The 21,139-nt window shown below is 41.2% G+C and overlaps 1 protein-coding gene across 2 annotated transcripts in view; it reads left to right on the plus strand.

Annotated features, from left to right (window-relative positions):
* The first annotated feature begins 1,775 nt into the window (after nucleotides 1-1,775).
* BARD1 (BRCA1 associated RING domain 1) overlaps nucleotides 1,776-21,139 on the plus strand; it is a 44,754-nt gene continuing 25,390 nt past the window's right edge. The window contains exons 1-4 of one of the 2 annotated variants that reach the window (XM_055812462.1): nucleotides 1,776-1,982; nucleotides 2,114-2,170; nucleotides 5,766-5,911; nucleotides 12,658-13,649. In XM_055812462.1, the coding sequence (XP_055668437.1) occupies nucleotides 1,831-1,982; nucleotides 2,114-2,170; nucleotides 5,766-5,911; nucleotides 12,658-13,649 (1,347 nt within the window). In that variant the 5' untranslated portion in view covers nucleotides 1,776-1,830. The remainder of the gene's footprint in view (nucleotides 1,983-2,113; nucleotides 2,171-5,765; nucleotides 5,912-12,657; nucleotides 13,650-21,139) is intronic. The other variant, XM_055812463.1, reaches the window with a different exon arrangement.

The following is a 21,139-nucleotide window of genomic DNA, read 5'->3' on the forward strand; positions in this document are numbered from 1 at the left end:
ATGATAACAAACAGCCCTCCTGTTCGCAGCCCTCTGCATTGGCAAAAAGGAGATGTGTGTGGATGGGGACACCTACATCCATTCCTCTCCCTCTAGGCTCAGGCCCCGATTCTGCAAGGGCAGAGTTACTTGCAAAGTCAAGCTGTTGTTTAACCCTTTGGGTCCTCCATACACCTCCACAGCTACCTTTCTCACAGATAAGGACTGGGAGTTATCAGGAATGCAACCAAAATGGCGTTTTCTGGGGTTGAGCAAGTTAGGAGATGGCACTGATTTAATAGAGGCTGAATACGCCACCATCGAAATCAGTGTGATGGTTCACCCTGTGACACGTCAGCTTGCCCCAGGTGACAGTAGCAAATTTTCTCGGATCAAGGGGGCTAAGAGACTTCACAATTCCCCATCCTGTGTGGTGCTGACCTCCTTGCACCTCTGGCTAATATCGGTAGCAAAGATAAATATTTAACCTTCCATAAATAAAGCAAAAATTAAAAAAAGTTTTAAATCCCGATTTAAAGCGTCCCTGGTGTTCCAGAGCTAGGGAACTACACAATCAGAGAAGTGTGAAACCTCAAAACTGAAGAACCTCCTTGGAAGACACGGATAACTTATCACAAAGTGTCTCCAGCCCCGGTTTAACACCCATCAAAGTAGAGGTCCTTCTCTGTAGGTGAAGTAAGAGCCGTGGAAAACGCCCCTGCCATCACCAGGGGTCAAATGAGTCCCTCTCGTCAGGCTGCCATGGCTCAGCCAAGTGGCAGTACCCCACATCTTGTTGCTTTTGCTTCGCCTGGAGGAAGTGGAGGGAGATGTGGGACGAGCATCAGCACCGACATTCTGGACAGGTTGCTGAGGCCGCTCTGACGGCTGTTTTCTAAGACTGTCGCCAACCCAAATTTTGCAGCTATGTGCCACCACGTCCTTTTATGATGAAGTTCCTTCAAAGAATAACTCGCTTGCTTTAATCATGTTTGCTCTGAGATTTATGGCTTGATGCTTATTCACTGGCAGAGCCTCTCGACACGAAATGTCAGTAAGCCTGTTATAAATCGCTCCTGGCATTCCTGCTCTATCTTTTATTTGGCCAGGAGTATTTCTACCTGAAAGTGATAAATTCCTGCTATAACTGCTTTATGTGCTCCAGTAATTACACTACAGGGATGGTGGGGGCCGTTGTCTGTGGAGGTACACCCTCAGAAACAGCAGCCTCTAAGAAGTGGGAGACTGGGCTGAACCCTGAGGTGCTATAGGACACACAGGCTGAGAAAAAACCCACTCTTGAAACCCGAAGTAAACAAGTATCTCAGTCACACTGAAGCTGGTGACTGTGCGGAAGAGAGGTTAGTAAATTAGATTTTTAAAGTTGGGGCGGGAAGGCATCGGCATCGGGCAGGCGCCCTGTCTGGGCTGGGAGGCTGCCCTCAGCACCATAACGCCGCCGCGCCTGCCCACCCGTTTCAGGCCTTGTTTGCGTAGCAGGTGTTTATGCTGCATTAAGTATGTCTGTTATAGATAAACAGATACTGGAAAGCCGTATATAGACACATCCGGGTTTAGGTATTTGATCAATTTGGCTGCTACTGACGTATCAACCCCGCCTCCCCGGTCGGCTGCCAGCCACCCCGCCACTTCCCTCAGACACCCTCTGAGGAGAGGACCCGCCCCTCCCCTGGCCCCGCCCGCCCCCCAAGCGCGGGAAGCGCGGCGGCCTCGGGGCGGGACGCGCGGTTCCCGGGGCGCGCATGCGTGCTGGCGGGCGCGCAGCCTGCGGCGCGTGCGCAGTGGTGGCGGGCGGGGGATTTGGAGCGGCGGCGGCGCCGGTACCGAGCGATGAGGGAGGTGCTGCGCGGCCGCTCGGGCAACCGGCTGGCCCCGGAGGGCCAGCCCCGCACCGCTGCCCCCATGGCGCCGCCCGGGCCCCCCTGGGCCCGCACCCTGGCCGCGCTGGGGCAGCTGGAGAGGGCGCTGAGCTGCTCCCGCTGGTAACGTGCTTCCCCCTCCCCTCCTTGCCGTTGCGTCCCGGCTGCCGCAGGCGAGCGGGGCCGCCGCCGCCGCCGTGCTCTTAAGGCTGCGTGTGTTAACACTGCCGCGTTTTTCCTTCCTCTGCCCACAGCGCCGGCGTCCTGCGGCAGCCCGTGTCCCTGGGGCAGTGCGGGCACGTCTTCTGCCTGTAAGTACGGCGGGGCGCGGGGCTCGGCCCCCCCGCCTCCCTCCCCCGGCCGCCGGCGCTTTGCAGAGCGCCCCGAGGCCTCGGCCGGGCCGCCCTCCTGGCTGCCATGCGTTGGAGAGGGGGCTGGCGCCCTGGGGAGGTGGGCGCCCCGGGGGCTTTCTGGCTGGAGGGCTGGGTGGGAGAGGAAGGTGGGAGCTGCGGTTCCCTTGTGGCCCGCCTCACCGCGCCTGGCTTGCCAGAGCGAAAGCCAAGCTTTCTGCGTGCTGCTTTAGGCTTCTGGGTGCTGGCCAGGTGCGAAGGGAGCAGGCAGTCTCGTGGAGGGGGGGGCCGCACTCCTAGTGAGGTAGAAGGTGGAAATGGCTTGCCGTCTTGTTGTCATCTCCAGCTCCGTCTTCCCTTCAAAATAAACAAAAAAGAGCAGCCTGTAAAGATGCTTCCCGCTTCCAAGGGGTTTTTGCTCTGCCTGGGGGGATTGGGTGCTGCTTGTCACTGCTTTGGCCTTCTGCTGTTTAATGGCTTTGTTCCTTCAGATCTGCTGCTGTGACTGTTCCTGTATTCATGTCCATCTGAACATGTTGGGCTAGCATGAGTACCTCTACTTCCAGTTTGTCAAGTAATCTGGGTGTTTAAAAAAAACTGAATTAAGTTAAAAACATCCTGCTAACAAGGCAGTTCCGAGGAGGTGGTAGTCGCTTGGCCTGTCTTAGCACAACTCACTGCATTGTGGTACAGGCAGAGTCTGAAATACTGGTGTCCCAGAATCTGGGGAAGGTGGTAGACAGGTAGAGCCTTCTGGCTGTCCTGTATGTCATTGTTTTTCACGGCATGCAAAAGCAAACACTGAGAGTTAAACGGTCAGTCATATATCTTGGCAGTTTCTCTGCACAGCACAGATATGAGCTGTCCATTACTTGCTACGGTGGAGAGGATAGATGCTTTCTAAGCTTGGCTTGTAAGCCAGTCTAGATATTCCATCTCTTGTTAATACTGTAGTCATTGTCAGGAAAAGCAGAGGAAAACCCTCTCTCCCTCATGGCTATATATTCACTCCCTGTCTTCAGCTGTACCTTACTAATGGGAACTTAAAGTGTTGAAGAGTAAAATACTAGAAAAAGTTTTTCTTGCTTTTTAAGGAGTAACTGATTATGGGACAGATGCCCTCAGCGTTTCTTTCCCCCAGTATGGATGTGTTAAGAGTCACAAATTACTTCTACCCAGACATGTGGGTTCTTTCCCAGCTTTGGCCGTTAATTGCTGTAGAAGATTATGCCGTCTGAAGGAATTTTTTGTTGTTTGCTCCATGTTTACTACCTGTCTACAGAGTACCTGGTAAAATGACACCCAGAAGCTTGTCCAGGTTATAAGTATGTTCCTATCTATCTTATAAAATGTTTTTCTTTTCCTCAGGTATAGTGTGGATTGCTGAAGGATAGTGTACGGATGTCTTGGTAAAAACTGTTTAGTTGTTGGGTATCTAAGGCCTTGTAGTTTTATTGTGGATAACCCTGTTTTCTTCTAGGTGATCATTTTAAACACCCACTGTTTCCTGAGGTATTATTAAAGAAAAATTTTCAAGACATCAGAGGATATGCTGGAAGGAGTAGCTAGGAGGAGTTTAAAGTACTCATTAGCAGCTATTTCTTATGCCAGAAAAAGTTTATTTGCTATTATCCAAGTTATTGTTATACTTGATCTTTCCTCGTTCATATGCCTGACCTTTTAGTCATCAATTTAATGTGTCCTTTGATGACTAAATCTTGGATAGCAGCTGGTTTTTTAAATGAACCTAAGGAAATTTTATATTAATTTGTTGAAGTAAGTTTGGTAGGGCATGGATTGAGTCTGCAGCATTCTGACGTGAAGTGATGCTGATCCATTGCTAAAGACAGACATTGCCCTGGAAGGAGTGGGGTGAATGGCTGGAGCTGGCTTCTGATATATGAATTGAAGTATGTCAAACTAACGAATGCAATAATTAGGTCACACATAATGTAACTGGTTCTCCCTCAGCATGGGTGTTATAGGCAGGGATATTAACATAAGTTTCTGCGTTTTTTTTCTTAGTAACTCTACTAAGTTAGTTACAGTCATTATCCATTAACTATAAAAAACCAACAGCTAGAAGTAATTAGGAAATGTCATGGTATAAAAGTCATTCTGCATTTTCTTTGCACTGCCTTTTATGGACATTGGAGACCTGAGGCCGACTTTGCTAGAGAACCAGGCCTGGCTGGTTCTTATCTTTGCTCCAAGTGATTTGTCAATGTCTTCTAGAATATGTCAGAGCCAAGAATTGTACTTCAGTCTCCTGATCATGGCAGTGTCTCAACCGCGAGTTCCTTTGCCTGCTCAGAGCAGGCTGTTTAAAGCACAAAACACACCTAGCAGCAATTTTTACATACCACATTTCCTGTCTTGGAGTTAACTGAAGGCGTGATGATACTTGTGTGGTGCTTGAGGGAGGGATGCCAGTGCAGAGAACAGAACTGAAAATAACTCCACTTAAGGAAAGTGGTGGTAGTTATAATTCTGGTATTGTTAACTGTGACGTTACTACTTTTGGGGTGTATGACTGTCGGCTTCCAAGCTGACTATATGTTTAGAATCTAGATGCTTTGACTTTGATCATCATCTTCAGGTAGCAGTGCCTTGATGTTACTTGCGTTCTCTTCCTCTGAATGTTTAACATGATCTGCTCACATTTAATTTTACCTTTGGCTAGACTTGTGCTTGCTATATGGTGGTAAAGTAACGGAGACTTTTGAAATTAATGTGGTCTTGGGTATGTGAAATTATAACGTATTTAATAGGACAGGCTGGAGTTGAGAAGTAACAATGACCCTTGAATGTTGCACTTCAGATGGCAAATCATAAGGCTAATGAAATCACTGGACTAATCAAATGAATAAAAGATTTTAGGCTCTCATGGGGAGAGTAGTATTACTAAGAAGCTACAAGGGTTAAATGACACTTACTGAGTAAATCTGTCCCCCCACCCCATCTTGATCATCTCCTGATATAAATCCTCTGAAAGTGAGAAGTGATGGAATACTCTGAACACTTGCAGATCCTCAAGAGACTTCTTATGGAAAAGTCTTCAGATGTGAAACTTCACAATGTCAAGAAAACGTTAAGTAGGAAAAAATGGAAATGATAGTTTACGATGGGCTGTCTGTAACTTCTTTAAAAATATAAGACTGCAGAAGAATAGCCCTACCTATAGCTGAGACGTAAAAGAATGTGTAGTTTTAACTGTTCGATCCTAATTGTTAACTGGTGACAAACAGCAGCAGTGCTTTAGCATACCTTGAAAATTTGGATCAGCTTGTGATTTTTATGGGAGTCACAAGATAACATGTCTTTCATGACAGTGTTCTGACAAGGCTCTGGACTTAGCTTTCTTAATTATGGCTTGTCACTTTTCATGATAAATATACCCTCTCCTGCATTTGTCACTTAACTCGCATGGGCTTTACAGTAGTGGTTTGTCAATGCTAAAATAAGAGATTCCTGCTGAGCATTTGGCTGTGAAAAGGTTGATAATGAGTACAGTAGATAACATGCTGGGTAATGGATTTTTACGTTTGACTTCCAGATCTTGCCTGGGTGACTGTGTTGGCACAGAATGCCCAGTGTGCCACATGCCAGCCTGGGTGCAAGATGTACAGATACACCGGCAACTAGATAACATGATTCAGCTTTGCAGCAAACTGCAGCATCTGCTGGGTGTGGACACCTCAGGTAAGAGCAAACCTGGGTCTCTGACAGTGTTGAGGCCAGACCGCTCGGTTTCATTTCACAGGCTTTATAGCGAACGAGTAGTGCAGCCCTGTTTAAGATTCTGAAAGGTTGTTCTGAATCATGTTTGGAAAACTTGATTTGAAGAGAACTGTCTGTATGGATTGCTCATTCTTTGAATCTGTTTTACTAAAAAATCTGCATGAGCAGGTTAGTCCATAATTCATTAGAATCTGTCTTCCAAAATTAGACAAAAGTGAGATTCCCAAGTCACGTAGCAGTTGCACAAACCAGGGGCACAAGTTGTCATATCTTGTGCTCTTAGGGGAGCACAAATGTGTAATGTTCTGCAGTGTACACTTCTTTAGGGGGGCCCTGTTAAAAGATTAATGCATATATTCTTTTGGCTCTTGTGTGTTTGTGCACCAAGGCATGCATGCAGTCCATGTAATTTTTAGTTTAGGGTTTCTGGAAAAAAATTGTGTCCCTTGCCTAAAAGGGGAAGGAGGCAAGTCTTAACTCATTTATTTTCTGGTCCCTAACAATCAGCTAGTCTGCTACAATGGAATTTTGTCATTGCTGACTGTGCTAGAAGATTGCAGAGATTGTATACTGGGAATTCATCTCTCTATCAAATTTTAGGCTGATTGTCAAAGTAGAAAAAAATGAAGTGAAATAAGCGTAGGTGAATGTATGTCTGTTCTGCAAGCTCAGAGAAGAGCATTTTATGTATTGCTAAGTTTTAGAAAACATTCATTTAGCTGTCAGATACAGAAAAGGTAATTCTTCCTTCGTTGTTGCTTCCTAATATGTTTATCTAAATTAAAGATTTCTTTTTAGAAGTTTAATCCCATCAGCACCTTCATGTTTTGGGGGTAGCTTTTTATTGACATCAAAATGCATTTAAGTGAGGAGGCTGGAAGCCTATGTCCAACTGTAATGGAATACATTTTATATAGATATAAAATTCCATGGTGGTTAAATCTTCTGAAGCATAGAAAATACAGATGATAGCTTAAATAGGATTTGAAGGTAACGTTTTAAGTGATGAAGGTTTCTAAAACATAGTTGCAAGAGAATCTGAGAGGAGGTATTTGTGATGCTATAAACAAACCATTTAAAATACAACATGGTAGTATCATTGATGCTGCTTAGATGTTTTGGAGAACTCTTGCAGATGGATTAACTCTTAAAAATTGGTCTGATGATTAACTGTACTAGAAGTTGAATAATATATTTAATCCCATAATTCTTCTAAAATTTGCGTGGGGTGGCTAAACAGCAGAACAAGATGGGATTCTTATTGTTCCTTGTTCTGACTTAAAGGCAGACACAAAACTGAAGTTTACAAGAGTGTTTTATTTGGACCTAAACTTATGAACTGATGCTGGAGATTTACTTTCCATCGCTGTGAAGTCTTTGCAGCGTACTAAGGATTAATGGCCTTTTGGATGCTTCATACTGAGGTTAAGGGAAGAACCTCCTGAGTTGGTAGTAGTTCACGGTCAGGAATGATTTGGATACATAAGTGAGCATGCTTTAATAACAGCCAATTACGTGTTGTGCTATGGCAAATTACAGAATGCTGTAGCTCTATGAATCTTGAGAGCAGAACCTTTAGGATGTTTCGGTCTCTGGAAAATTGTCATGTCCCATAGATATGTCTTGAACTTTATAGAAAATGAAATATGTTTGGATTTAGAGAATCATGGCCTCTCTTGTTAAGGGGCTGCTTCCACATTCTTATGGCACTGTACTTCTGACGTGTTCCTGTCAACAATATTTTCTTTTTTGTTAGAAGGTCAGAAATTGTATTTTATGTTCCGGTAAAGGAAATGGACAGAAAAATCAATCTTTCTGTGGAGGAAAGGATGAGAGGCAGTTGAAAAAAGGAATATTGCCGTATATTTTTTTATATATCTCTTTTACGTATTTGTTTTGTATGCCTTGTTTTGAGACAGTTGTGGCGTGTTTGAGGTCCTTGTTGACACTGAAAATGCAAAAGCATCATACTATGCATTTTTTAATCTACGACAAACCTAGTGAATGCGGTAGGTTGTGTGTCTTGTCTTGACAAAACCCACAGAACTACTGCGGCTGAAAAAGATATGGTTAAACTCATGTGTTGAATGTTTCAAGCGTAAAAATCCCTGTACCCTGATGTTCCACAGTAGATATGAGAGGGATCTCACTTTGTACTCCATTGGGTTGAGAACAGCTTTTTGCCAAACAGCATGTGCGTTCTAAGAAGCAGCAGCAAGTAATTCAGGAAAGACTACACAGAACAGCTAATGCTTCCCTTTTTAATTTAAAGGGAATCGCAGCAAATGACACTACAGAATAGTACTGGAGCAACTGAAGGGGAATTGGCAAATTATGAACCTGAAACTGGCTAGAAAATGCAAACTGTAGGTAGCAAATGCTAAGTCTCAAAATGAATTCACTTGTTTGAGCTGTTATATCTTTAGTCTGTGGCAAGGTGAGGAGAGCTGTCTGACCTTTTCACTGCCAGGCATCGTATCTTTACGAGGGTAAGGGGAAGCTATCTGGCTAGCAGGTGGGATGTCTGCACCTCAAAATCAGTAGCTCTAATGTTGTGGAGTTCAAGACATCTTGAGAATTGGAGTTGGTGGGATGATAGGCTTCATAGGTGGGTAATTAGTAAGAACTTGTTGAATCATGAGTAGGGTACTAGAGTTGAAAAAGGTTGATTTACAGTAATCATTTTGAAAGTGAATTTCTAAATACTTCAGCAGATTTTTCTGTTATGTTCTTTTAAAAAGAAGAGATTGTCATAAATTTTCATGGCAACCATTTATAGATGATTTTACTTTATTGTTTGTAACATGATCTGCTTTACTCTAACACAGTCAAACGAAGCCTTCCTCCTCCCTTCTCATATGGAGCTAGACCTTTTTGGACAAATCTTCCTAAGATCACGTTGGTGCTGGTAGGCTGCAGGAGAGATTGACTTTTGATTAGCCTTTATAGTGTCATAACTTAGTCTCACATTTACTGATGTGGAGGGAAAGATGTTGAACTCCTGTTGTAACAGATTACATTGCATTTCATGGATGCTATGACATTTTTCATAATAGCTAAAGATGAGTTTTGAATAGCTGGAATTTCTCCCCTCCACCCCCCCCACCCCCCATACCCCGCTGAATACTTAACTTGCAAAATAATCATTCTTCAGTGAAGGCACTAATGTTGCACAGATGGTACCAAAGCACTTCCCTTTGATTTTTAATAAGGGACTAGTTTGTCAAAGAGATTTCTCAACTTCTGTTCTGAAACCCATAATAGAGAATAATTTGAAAGGCACACAATGTGCATCATTATATTCCTTTGATGCAGATTAATGATAGCTAAACCACATTTTCTAATTGCTCCTTTTTTTTGCTGCTCTAGCCTGTTATTGCACTACAGCAGAACTCGGAGATGTAGCGCTCCAGTTGCAAGGCACTGTGTATCTACTAATATTTTTGTCTACTCTCAACCCTTTTAACACTTAAGAAATTCAGCTCCGTTAAATGTTAGCATTCAGAAACTTGTACTTGTGTGCAAATAAGTCTAATTTACAAAGAAATCAGTCAATACATTATGTATATGAATGTTACATTTAATAGGTAATGGAGAGTAGATTTACTGCCTTTATCAGCTGATTCTAATACTGTTGTGGATACTCTTTACACTATTGCAAGTGCTTAAAACTTAGAATTACTATGGCATGCTTTACTGATTTACCTTGTCTCAATGCATCTCCAAAGACTTCGGGAGAAAGTCTTATGTATTAAAAAGACAATTAAATCTCAATCATACGTAGTATTTTTTTCAGGCTCTGGCTTCCAACTTGGAGACAGCAAAGAATTCCTTTGGATCGATTTTTCGATAAGCAATTTTCTCTGAAGGTAGTTTAAGCAAATGCACTTAGCTGTCAGATAATACCCTCTTAATATAAATTAACGTTTACACATTAGACCATAAGAACTTCCTTTCAGCTTCTTAGCATTGTGTGTCTTCTCCCGCTCATAGCTCTGGGTCCAGCAAAAAACTAGGTTGTCAGGGAGGGTAGATTGGCCATTTGTCCTTATTACTTCTGCTCCCTACCTCGTACACTTTGAAAATGGTGGAAAGGGGCAGCAGAGTCTGAGTAACATTTTTTGCAGATGCTATGCAGAACTGATCAGGTAAAGCTGATATTGGCTACAGAGCATTCCAAAGGATGAAGTTATTGAAGAATATCTGAGACACAGCACTCGCCCTGGCAGACATTGCAGTTTCTTCTCCAGTAGGCTATGGATGTGTCCTGGGTGTGCACAGCTGGCCTCCCTGTGACAGATCTCTTTCACTGTATGCATGGCCTTGTAATCATGTTCCACAAGTACCTCCCTGTTCTATGCAACATCCTCTTCTTACACCTGAAGTAGTTGTATATGAGGAAAAATAATCCTGGAAAACTATTTGGTGTATTTTTAGCAGGTTTTCAATTATCTGACTAGTAAGTCACTGGTGAGCAACCAGTAATGTACAGATCGGTTTTAAAACCCTTGTGGTTGACTTTTCACAAGCTTTCTTGCTGCCAGAAGTGGTACATCCATAGCTTCCCATGTAAATACTTAATTGCGTTATGCTGCTTTAGATCATAGTTCTGAAGGACAGTGTATTTGATTTAATTTGTTGCTTGGACTTTGAAGTCTTATTGTGCTGTACACATCAAAAAGAATTCTGGCCATCACAAAGTTGTCACACAAATTACTTTTGCAAGCTAATTTTATTCTTGCTCTTTACTTGGAGATGACTGATAGTTCTAGCAAGGTAAATATTTTAGAAAGAAATCTGCTAGTTGTGTAAATAGTGAAGGCAAGACAAATAGTAACTGTTTTATTTTGCATCTGTTTGCAATCAAGCTCCTTTTTTAGACCTTATTGTTAGAATGAAATTGGATATGATATCTTTCTGAAGGCTAGCTAGTTACAAGATTTCAGTCTCAACCTCAGTGGGTTTTTTTCCTGTTAGCACCAAGCCCAGCCCTACAGGAAAAGCAAATAGCTGCATTTCTGTACTTGATTATTATCTTGGGCTACCTAAATGATTGATTAACTAACCTCAGGCTGTATTCTTAAAGACAGTTTTGGTCTAATGCCTTACATACTTCTCTAGCTAAATATCGTAACGTCTAGCATATTTTAATTCAAGGGCTAAATAGGGTAATTTAAATCAAGATTAAGAAAAACATTTAACCTTGAGATATTGCTTTAAAAGAAACCTAATTGTCTATTTTGGTGTTGAATTACTAGCTATACAGTTCTGTTTTAAGTGAAGTTTCAGGGTGGTGGGTTGTTTTTTTGTGGTTAAGAGACTGGGACTAGTTTGTGTGCTATCTGTTGAGTTTATCACAGCTTGCTGTGGGAAACAGGCTATAGTTAACTAACACCAAAAATAGAAAGTATGGAGAAAACAAATTATCTATAGAAAGTATGGAGAAAACAAATTATCTATAGAAAGTTAAAGCACCGAAGTAAAGGTGAAAGCAATACATTGTTGTACTGTCTGTGTCTTTTCATAACCAAGACTGTATAGTATTTCAAGAATGTTTTTTTAAAAAACTACTGATCTTGTATCTTAGTTCTGTTTAAAAATAATAATCATAATACTCATCTTACTAGGCAAAATTTTGTGATTGATTACTATAAATCACAAAGACTTTTGCAAATGGTAGTCCCTGAGGTTGGAGGCAACAGAAAAAATGAGCTGTATGTTCACTTTGGAGGACTTATCCAAGTAACCTAAAATAACTTAGGTTTTCAAGAGAATCTGTAAAAGGAAAAAAAAAAAAAAGAAAAGATAATAATAATACAAAAAAAATCTGTTATTCCTTTGCATTTTAAGAGTTGTTGCCAAATTAAATTGGTGTGTAACTTAGAGGTCACTTTATGCTCCTTAATTTATTCTTAAGCCACAGAGGACACCATTTATAGCCCTCATTCTCAACTGTTATTTCATGCATTGGGAGTACAGGATATTCCTCCGTCATCTTGGTTATTGATTTGTAATGTGCTGTACGATGTGACTTACAAAATTGCTCCACTGCGTAATTTTAAAGGAATGCTTGAGAGCATCAAAATGTTTAGATTCCTTGGAATTACTTTACCCCAGCGGGTAAAGGATCAAATGACAGGACACAATTACTTATACATTTTCTATGTATTCCTCAGATTCCTCTGCTATATCTGTGGAATCAAAGTTTCTCAGGAGTGTTCAACATTGTTATAAGGATGTTATTTTTGCTTGCTTGTGATTATTCTTCCTGCTCATCTTCAGATGAACTGTAATACCTTTTTAGAAAATTGTTTCTTTGCTCTTTTGTGTATGCGCAGACTTCGTTAAACCTATTTCCAAGGAAAACTCAGTGGGAGTACCAGCTTCTCTCCTTTCTCTAACCTGGTCAGAAATCTGTGCATGGTTTACGCTGTGAGCCTCAACTGTTGAGGAAATTTCTCTACCAGGATGCTCACTTGCCTAGTAGGTAGCTTTAGTTGCACCGAGATCCCTGAACTCGACTGGCATGTGACCGTGCCAGTTGTTCTCAAGCCATTACATGTGTGTTTTCAGAAGAAATGAAGGCACAAATGGGTTGTATTTAGGTAACACTTGATCAGTTATTACAGTTGTTATTCTGATTAATTTTTTTTGTGTTATTCTGCTGAAGAGTACTCTATATTTTTGCTCTTCCCTTATGCACTTAGATTCAACAAAAGATGCGTCTACACAAAGTGACCCAGACGTTGAAAAAAAGAGTAAGAAGGAACAGATAAAAATGTGGTTCAGCCCAAGAAGTAGGAAGATCCGATGTGTCCTGAACAAGAGTCAGCCTCAGACTACAAGTAGCATCCTTAGTCAAGACACATCCTCGGCTTATGATTTCTGTCCTTCCTCTTCTCCTGAAAAGCCCTCCAAGCCAACAAAAAAGCCAGTGCAGAGACAGAGTAAGAAGATGAAAAAGAAACGTCTAGCAGACATAAACAAAGCGTGGAGCTTAGAGAAGGCTGAGCAGAAAGGAGTTGAGAAGACTCCCAAGGGAAGATGTGTAACCATCTGCAGTCAGCCAATTGTCTCATGTACTCCAGAACCAAATAGCTCTGGAGAGACACTTCAGCAGGAGTCTGTAAAGGAAGCTGACTCCAGCAAAAATACAGAAAATGTGGAAATGTCGCCACAGGTAAAATCCTTAGAGAAGAAAGATAACAGTGAGGTCATGTGCTCTGCAGAGGCAGACAAGGAAAAAAAATATGCTACAGAGACATCACTGTCAATAGAAAATGAAACTATGCCTTTAAAACGTGGAAGGGAGCAATCCAGGCTTCGGATTACTTCTCGGTCTAAAAGACAGAGAACAGAGATGAGCATTATTGGGAAGTCAGACAGGCAGGCAGATTGCTTAGAGGAGTTACCTCAGGACTGCTCTGTCTCCCCAGCAACTGAATGCAAGGCACCAGTTCAGATTTCTTACTCTGTATCGAAACCCACTGACACTGTAATGAAGACAAGAAGCTCTGCAGTCTTTAAAGCAATAAATAGTCCTTCACTTCCAAAGTCTCCCTCTACCCCATCTACTTCTAAGACTTGTAATCGATTAGGAATACCACCCAGCCCTTCTGTGTTGAAGTCCCCTGGTGGTAACACAATTGCCAAAAGAAATTACAGAGGAGAGACTTTGCTGCATGTTGCTTCCATCAAGGTAGGACCGTCGTCTTCTAATTCAACTTAACTAGAGGCTTAAAAAGAGAAGTTACATTAAAAGTACCCTGGAAACCAATGACTTCAGTACATCCTGTTTGGGAGGTGGAGGTAGGAAGGGAGGAAATCTCACTTTGTGGTCTTTTCTTCTTGTAGGTTTATTGGGGAGTTTCCAACCCAATTCTCTTAATTTTGTAAGAAATTACTATTGGAATGATCAAAATGATTATACTTGAGAAACTCAGTGTACTGCAGTGTCAGTCATACCTATGAGTTCTAGAAAGTGATAAACATTCAAATGTTTTGGCTTTGTGTGCCAGAAAGCTGTCTCTGTGATTTGTTGTCAAAGAGTTTAGCTAAGTATTTCAGACCTCAGGTGATCCTGATCAATTTAACTTTACCTGGTAACTCAGCCAGGGAAAGATCTGAACTATCTATGTAAAGATAACTCTATGTAACTTTAATTGAAGTTAACTGTTTCTATAGTTTTTGAGATCCTCTACCTGATGCAAGTGTTGGCTCAAGAGGAACGACATGCTGCACCGTGTGATTCCCATGCTGAGCGCTATGCTCTGATCAGGCTGTTCTCAGAAACAGTGAGAGTTAGACAGAGTTGGGATGGACTTCACTTTTATGTAGGATCAATGTTATTCTTGGAATGACAGCTGTCACTTATTTTGCTGTGAAGTTACTATCTTAGCCAGTTCCTGCTGTGGTAGAACTTCATGACTTTGCTCTTTGCAACTACGTAAAAGCTGCAGGCAGGGAAAGTTGAATGCTTACCGTCAAACTAATCGGATGCACTAATATGGCAGCTGTCTTCTGAAAGGTCATTTCAAAGAGTTTGTAGTCTGGCGATTTAAATGTACTTTGTGCTGAATCATAATACAGAATACTGCGTGGTTAATAAACTGCCTATACTGGAAGAATTGATTTACCTGTAAGCATACTGACATTTATACAGCACTTCTATTTGTTGAGACAAAGGCTGTTCTTGATAAATAACTGTGTCCTCTTTCAAAGGCATTCTAATAAGCCACTCCTGCTGCATGAGACCTTTTTAAATGAAAGTGGCAGCTGAGCTGAGTTCAAAACTCATACTTGATGCCATTAATATGGAATTGGGGAGGAGAAGATAGAACATTGTCCTCATAGGACTCAAGAGCTTTAAAGGATAGGTGTCTTGTTACTTCATCATAAGTCCTGTATATTCCTCTTTATTAAAGCACTGTTTACAAATTATCCTTCCATGATTTTCTGGGAATTTATAAGGAATACTGTTGTGAGTGATTGGTTCTAAAAAAAACCTGATCTACCTTGAAGTTTTTGCAAAGGTATTGTTTCCAGCAATGTGTCTGATACTTCTTTGGAACACAATTATTTTAAGAAAACAGAGCATCTCTGCAGCTTATTGTGAGACTTGGAATGAACAGTAATACATTAGTAAGGTGGGTTTTCATTGCAAAGTATTTTGAAGATAAATGAGTAAAAATTAAACAGGTCATGCTATAGACAAAAAGGAGCTTTGATTAACCAAGTTTAGTGGTGTAGCTGGCACTGCTTGTTGGCGTTGGTACAGCCCTCTCTGGGAAAGGGACGGGACTATTTCAGTGGGCTGAAAAGCTGGCGTCCAGCTGTAGTGTAGGCGGTGGGGTGGGCATACACATGAATGCTTTTTTCATTTTGGTGTCATCTTTTAATGTTTATAATTATTGAGCTAAAATGGGAAGTTGCTTCTGTTCCTCATTAGTTCTGCTATATTTTAATCCGTCGATTCCATTTGCATTGAGGTACTTGTTAGTAAAGGCTTGTTGAACTAGGTAGGGCTTCAGGGTGATCCCGAAGTTATTGCTCTCTGTTAAATGTAACTAAAATAAGGCAAGGAGAGTGGTCTTTCAGTTGTAGCTTACTTGCACATATCTTTGTTTCCAGCTACTGGATTTCCAGCACAACTGAGAAAGTTGTTTTACTGTCTCAAGCTCAGCTCCTCTTCTGTAGAAGGAGGTTACACAGATGATCTCCTTTCATTTGTGTTCTTCTTTCTTACATAGCTTAATCGTGGGTACATTATGATATTCCGAAGAAGTTGCTGCATGCCTGGTAGTCAGGAAGTGTAGGCACAGTTACTAGTCCATGTCAAAGTGGATTAAGACTAAGTTGCTCAAGCCAGCATGATGTGAGGACTTGGTTTTTCTGCAGAACTATTTATTGGTCATGGGGTTTGGTGACATTTTACTTGGAGTGAACAAGAAGTAGTAGTGATTAATTGTCATGAATCTGCTAGGGGTGTGTGGCAATTGCAAGAAAACTTTTTTTTTTGCATGCAAGTATCTCACGCAACCAGTATGTTTCTACATAGCTCTTGTGGGAACCCTGCTATGGAACTGATAAATGCTTTTTCTCAAAGAAACTGGTCTTGAAAGTACTAGGCTTTATGCTGTATGTATATTCTCACTGTGCCTTTTTTCCAAATAGCCCTGTCATTTTTTTGGTTGCTGGAAGAAGTGTTTTTCTTCCAGTTTTGTTTTACAGGTGATTTTTCTCTTGTTCTTTCCACAGCCAGTAATGTTTTTCCATGTGTGTAATGGGAAAGAGACTTGTAGCTGCCACCCTCCCCCCAAAGTGAAACAAAGTCTAATTCTCTGGGACTTCATTAATTATAAAAAATAAATCTGTATTCTTTTCATTAGTTCTTAGGATCTAATACCCTGAATTTAATTAAAGCTAATTGGGTTCTCCCTTTTTTCTTATTTAAAGAGATAATAAACAACATTATCAGGCATTAAAATTAAGTGTATTGTGCTGTTTCAAATGATTCTGAGGGATTGTCTTCATTTACTACTAGTAGTTATTAACTTGCTGAAATCAAAACAGTCCTCGAGAAGGGTTCTAGTGTGGATGAACTTAATGCTGAGTTAAACTAATAAATTAAAATAAATGTGGCTCTTCCCATAGCAAACAGCAGTCGTGTTTATCTTCCTCTGTAGTCATTGGAGGTAAAACTTCCAATTAGTTAAAATACAAAATGTGACCTATTGCACTCCTAATATTCTAAACTGGTGGGAAATTGCCCAATCAACAGGCCTTCCACTTAGGAATTAACTAGTTAATACAGAGTCTTAAATCTACCGTGGAGAGGAAAGAATCATGGTTTCTTGGTACAATGCTTCAGGTCTTGGTTCTGCCTGTGTTTATTCTGCATTGCCAAGGGAGATGATGTGGGAGTTGACAGGGCGGAATCGCTGCTGCTGTGGATTCTAGGAAGTTTTCTAGTGCAAACTGCAATGCAACAGGACAGTGGAGGACCATGGCAACAGCCATGCTGTTACAAAGGAGTGCATGGGAGGCAGCTGGGAGAAGGTTTTGATTTTTTCTATGTTTTGTGTTGGAAGCAATTGGAGAGTTTTTCCCATTCTGAGGAAAGAAGAAATGACATCTATGCAGAGCATCTACTTGTTCGGGAGAAAGAGAGAAGGAGCATTTGGACCAGGTTTGCCTGCCTCCTGCTCAGGGACCCTTTAGCTTTGACAGCTGACCAGGAGAGCCTTTGTAAAGGCTTCACCCGTGGCTAGCCTGCTGTGCTGGACTCCTCATATTCATTATACTTAACACTAATAATAGATAATTCCTTTCAAGCCTGTGAGACCGTTCTTCCTCTTTATTGCTTTGTTAACAGTTAATGACACCTTAGAAAAGGAGAGTGAAAGAAGATTTTTGTGGTTTTGTGAACATGCAATGGCAAACATCAGATATTTTTTTAGATCGTTTTTCAGGTGTCTGACCTAGTCAGCTGTTCAGTTCCTCGCTTTTGGTACCGGATGGGTATGTATCATGGTTGAGTGTTGGGTCACACATGTACATGGGAGGAACACCTCCCCTCCTGCCTTTCCCCTTGAGCCTTTAGGTACAAGAGAGGAGTTATGCTGCTGTGTAGTCAGATGCTCCCAGCCTCCCCTCAGCAAAAGGCAGTGGATGGACAGCATTGTTCCTGCCAGCTGCTTTACAGTGAACGAATACATCTCTTGGTCCAAGGTCTTTTTGTCCAGACCTTGTGATTTTGTGTGGCAGGTGACCTAGCTGTGCATATAATACCCACTTCATTAGAGAAACGAGGTGTGCTGACAGAAACTAGCAGGATGACTCAAATGCAGGGTGTAGTACCTGAGCCTGCTTTGAAGTTGCAGTTTGACACTAATGTTAAAGCCAAGTGGTGCAGGAATGGTAAGCGTCCTCCTGATTGAGTAGTATCCAGCAGGTACCTTAAGACAAATACAAAAGTGTAGTGGTTTCAAATGCAGAACTTAAGAATATGAAAACTGGCTGTGAGTCACAGCAATCAATCTTCCCAAGTGCCAATTTGAAAGCTTAGAAACAAGTTGCCATGTCTCTTTCAATAATGCTTGGTTGTCGCTTCTCTTGTTTCTGAGGTGGGTTAAACTTAACTTTGTGAATGTTTTCTTTTTGTTAAGCATAACTACTTGTATGCTTGTTAGTTAATAAATAGCCTGCTGGGTAGGGAATTAATTTGGAGAAATTTGAGGTGAGAAACTCACTGGTTCCTGGAAAGAGTTTGTTGGAGGTTGGAGCATTCACCATTGCTATAAGCACTCTGTAATTCACATTTCCCCTCTTTGACCACTTATGAGTTGTAATAGTCTGGTTTTCCTCTCCCCTGCTATAACTTAAACAAGGAATGTATTTGGGTTGAAAAGGGGTTTTTTGTTCATTTGTTTTGATGTAAAGGTTGAAGTCACTTGGTTACCTTTGCAAATAAAGGGACAAGTATTTGGTTGAAGTGGTACAGGGTTTTAACTTCATCTTCCTGTACTGCCCTAATTCTTTGGATCTCTGTCTTTTGAACTGGTAGAATACATTCTCATTAATTTCATTTGAATGTGATTTTTTTAGGTGGAAAATATCTGTGGTTAATGGAAATAGTAAAAGGTAAACCGGAATAAACCCCCTGTAAAGCAGGACATGAGTTCTTCTTAACCATCTGTCTGCATTAAAAGCATGACAGTTGACTTGGGGGAAAAAAAAAACCAAAACAATATAAAAAACCTTGCTTAAGCCAAGTGAGGGTGGTTTTCTGGGCTCATTACATCTGTGCCTGCAGGAACTAAATTTTCATTGGGAGGGATGTGTTTGTAAAGCTGTGTAAATACCCTTCTCTGTGTAAGCCAATGCTGTCTTCTAGATCTGCCAACAGATGGCCCCAATGCCTTTCTGGCTTCTATGGTTTCCAGAGTTCCCTTAAGCTGTAGCAGAGGAAGAGCAAACCCATTCATTGCATTACTGTGTTGTCACTATACATAAGCTTTGTTACGAGCTTAAAATGTCCTTTGCTTTGTTTCTTCCAAACGGATAGTTTTACATTCTGCAGAAGTTTCTGCCTCTTCAGAAGCTGGTTGTAATCCTTCATTGATAATGAGATTTAAAAATAAACACTTCCCTGTGAATTGTTAATGTTGGCATTTTTCTACCTGGTGTTTGTCCTGTTCTCTGTTTCTGAGCAAGTAGTATCTCCTGTTACATTTCCACTCCACTGTTGCTGCAGACTGCTGTGACAAGCTGTGAGGGCCCCTCCTTGTAGCATCTGGTATGGTTATGACTCCATATTTAGCACTGGTGATTTTATGCTGGTATTGCTAGATCAAGTAAACTCAAGGGACTAAATGTACAAAGCTGATTTCAATATTGGTCAAAGCACAAATTTATGAAGCATGTTTGAATTAGCAATTCCGTGCTAATAGGTGTAGTGTCTTCTGTTTGCTTACTTGTGGAGGGAAGATGTAAGGTATGTAGATATTCTATGGCTGGGACTTGCCCCTACCAGCTCCAACATCTATTAGCTTTTAAATGTGAGTAATTCCACCATCTTTGTTAGAATTAGTCAGTGCATTAACTGTACCTCTTTAACTCTTGGATCACTGTCAGATGATGGTCCTGCTTGCAGGAGGGACTTTAATGTGTCTGCTAAGGATCAGCTTCTTGAAATGTAGTTTTCCACTTTTTTAAAGTAAATATTCACAATGTGCTGACTGAAGAGCCTCTAAGAGGACAAAAGGCACGTTCTCCTTTCTACAAACAACTTTAACATGTCTCTTATAACTGCAATTGTCAGCACCTGTCCAGTCATTACACAGTACAACGGGCCTGACAGCTTCCCCTCCCTTTCTGCCACTCAATGCTAGGTACTGGTTGCAGGGAGCAGGTTCCATTTACAGCTGAAATGATGACAATATTTGTCTTCTGTAAACAGCAAAACACCACTTTTTCTAATTTTGACTTAGACCTGGATTTCAGTCTGTGGATGCTGTCAGTACTGGTGTCCACACCAGCAATATTTCCTTTGATAAAACTGCAGCAATGTTGTCAAATCAATGTTCACATAACTCCTCTGAAACGCTGTGATACTGCCTAGTGCCCACACAAATTATTAGCTATGCTTACTGCTTTAAAGGAGTACTCTTGAAATGTCAAACCCTTGCTGTACATGTTTGCAAACTTAACTTGAAATGATAAGTTCAGATCTCGCTCATTACAGATAAATGTGTCTTCCCTCTGTAGAAAAATATCTAATGATGAGCACTGTCTTAGCTGCCTCTGAGGAACTCTTCAGATTTGATGCATGTTTGTTACCTTGCAACCGTAAAGAATATGCTGCTGTTAGAATTCTTTAATTGCTTTGAAAGATAACATTTTGCTGGGACATCTAAGTTGTGAACGTAATGCATGAAATTGATCTCTGATGTGTTAATTTACTTGACTGTTGGAAAACCAGTGATTCTTAGCATTTTTTGGGTGAATTTTGAGTTTTCAGTTTTTGCTTGCTGGATTTCTTGCTACTGAGCAGTCTCTTGATATTTTCTCTCAACTAAAGAGTAAAGATTAAAGTTATTGTGTTTTTCAGTGTTCCTCGATGGTTAAAAAAATGGGATTAAGTTATCTTTGTTGTATTTAAAGCTTAATTTAATATTCTCACCTTTTTTTAAGAAATGCTGTGGAGTAACAGGAATTTCTTGACTTACCACTACTTAAGAGTGCAGAACTTTCTGTATATCATGGATTAAACTCCTCTTCCCCCCTCCAGGCCCCAATTTTTTTATATATTGCAGATTTGGTGAAGGGCAAGAGCGGGATACCAGTCTGTATATTAGTCTTTTCTGGGGATTGCAATACCCTGATCTAGGGAAAGTGTTAGCGGTCATCTTGAAATGCTTGGCTGGGGTGGATCCCCCCAAAAAACCAACCAACCCAAAACAACAAAAAAAGACACCCCCACCCCCCAAAAAAACCCCAAACAAACAAACCCCACACCAAAAAACCCCCAACAAAACCAAAAAAACAAAAATCCCATAACCTAAAATAAAAATAGCTGGGGTATTGGTAGCAAGCTGTGCAGAAACTTGAGGCCTACTGGGGTAGTTTGGCCTTTGAAAAGCTCACATTATTTAGGTGATTAGTTTTGGTCATTAGATGGCCCTTGAT

This window comes from Falco peregrinus, chromosome 8, assembly GCF_023634155.1.
Source record: "Falco peregrinus isolate bFalPer1 chromosome 8, bFalPer1.pri, whole genome shotgun sequence".
Lineage (NCBI taxonomy): Eukaryota > Metazoa > Chordata > Aves > Falconiformes > Falconidae > Falco > Falco peregrinus.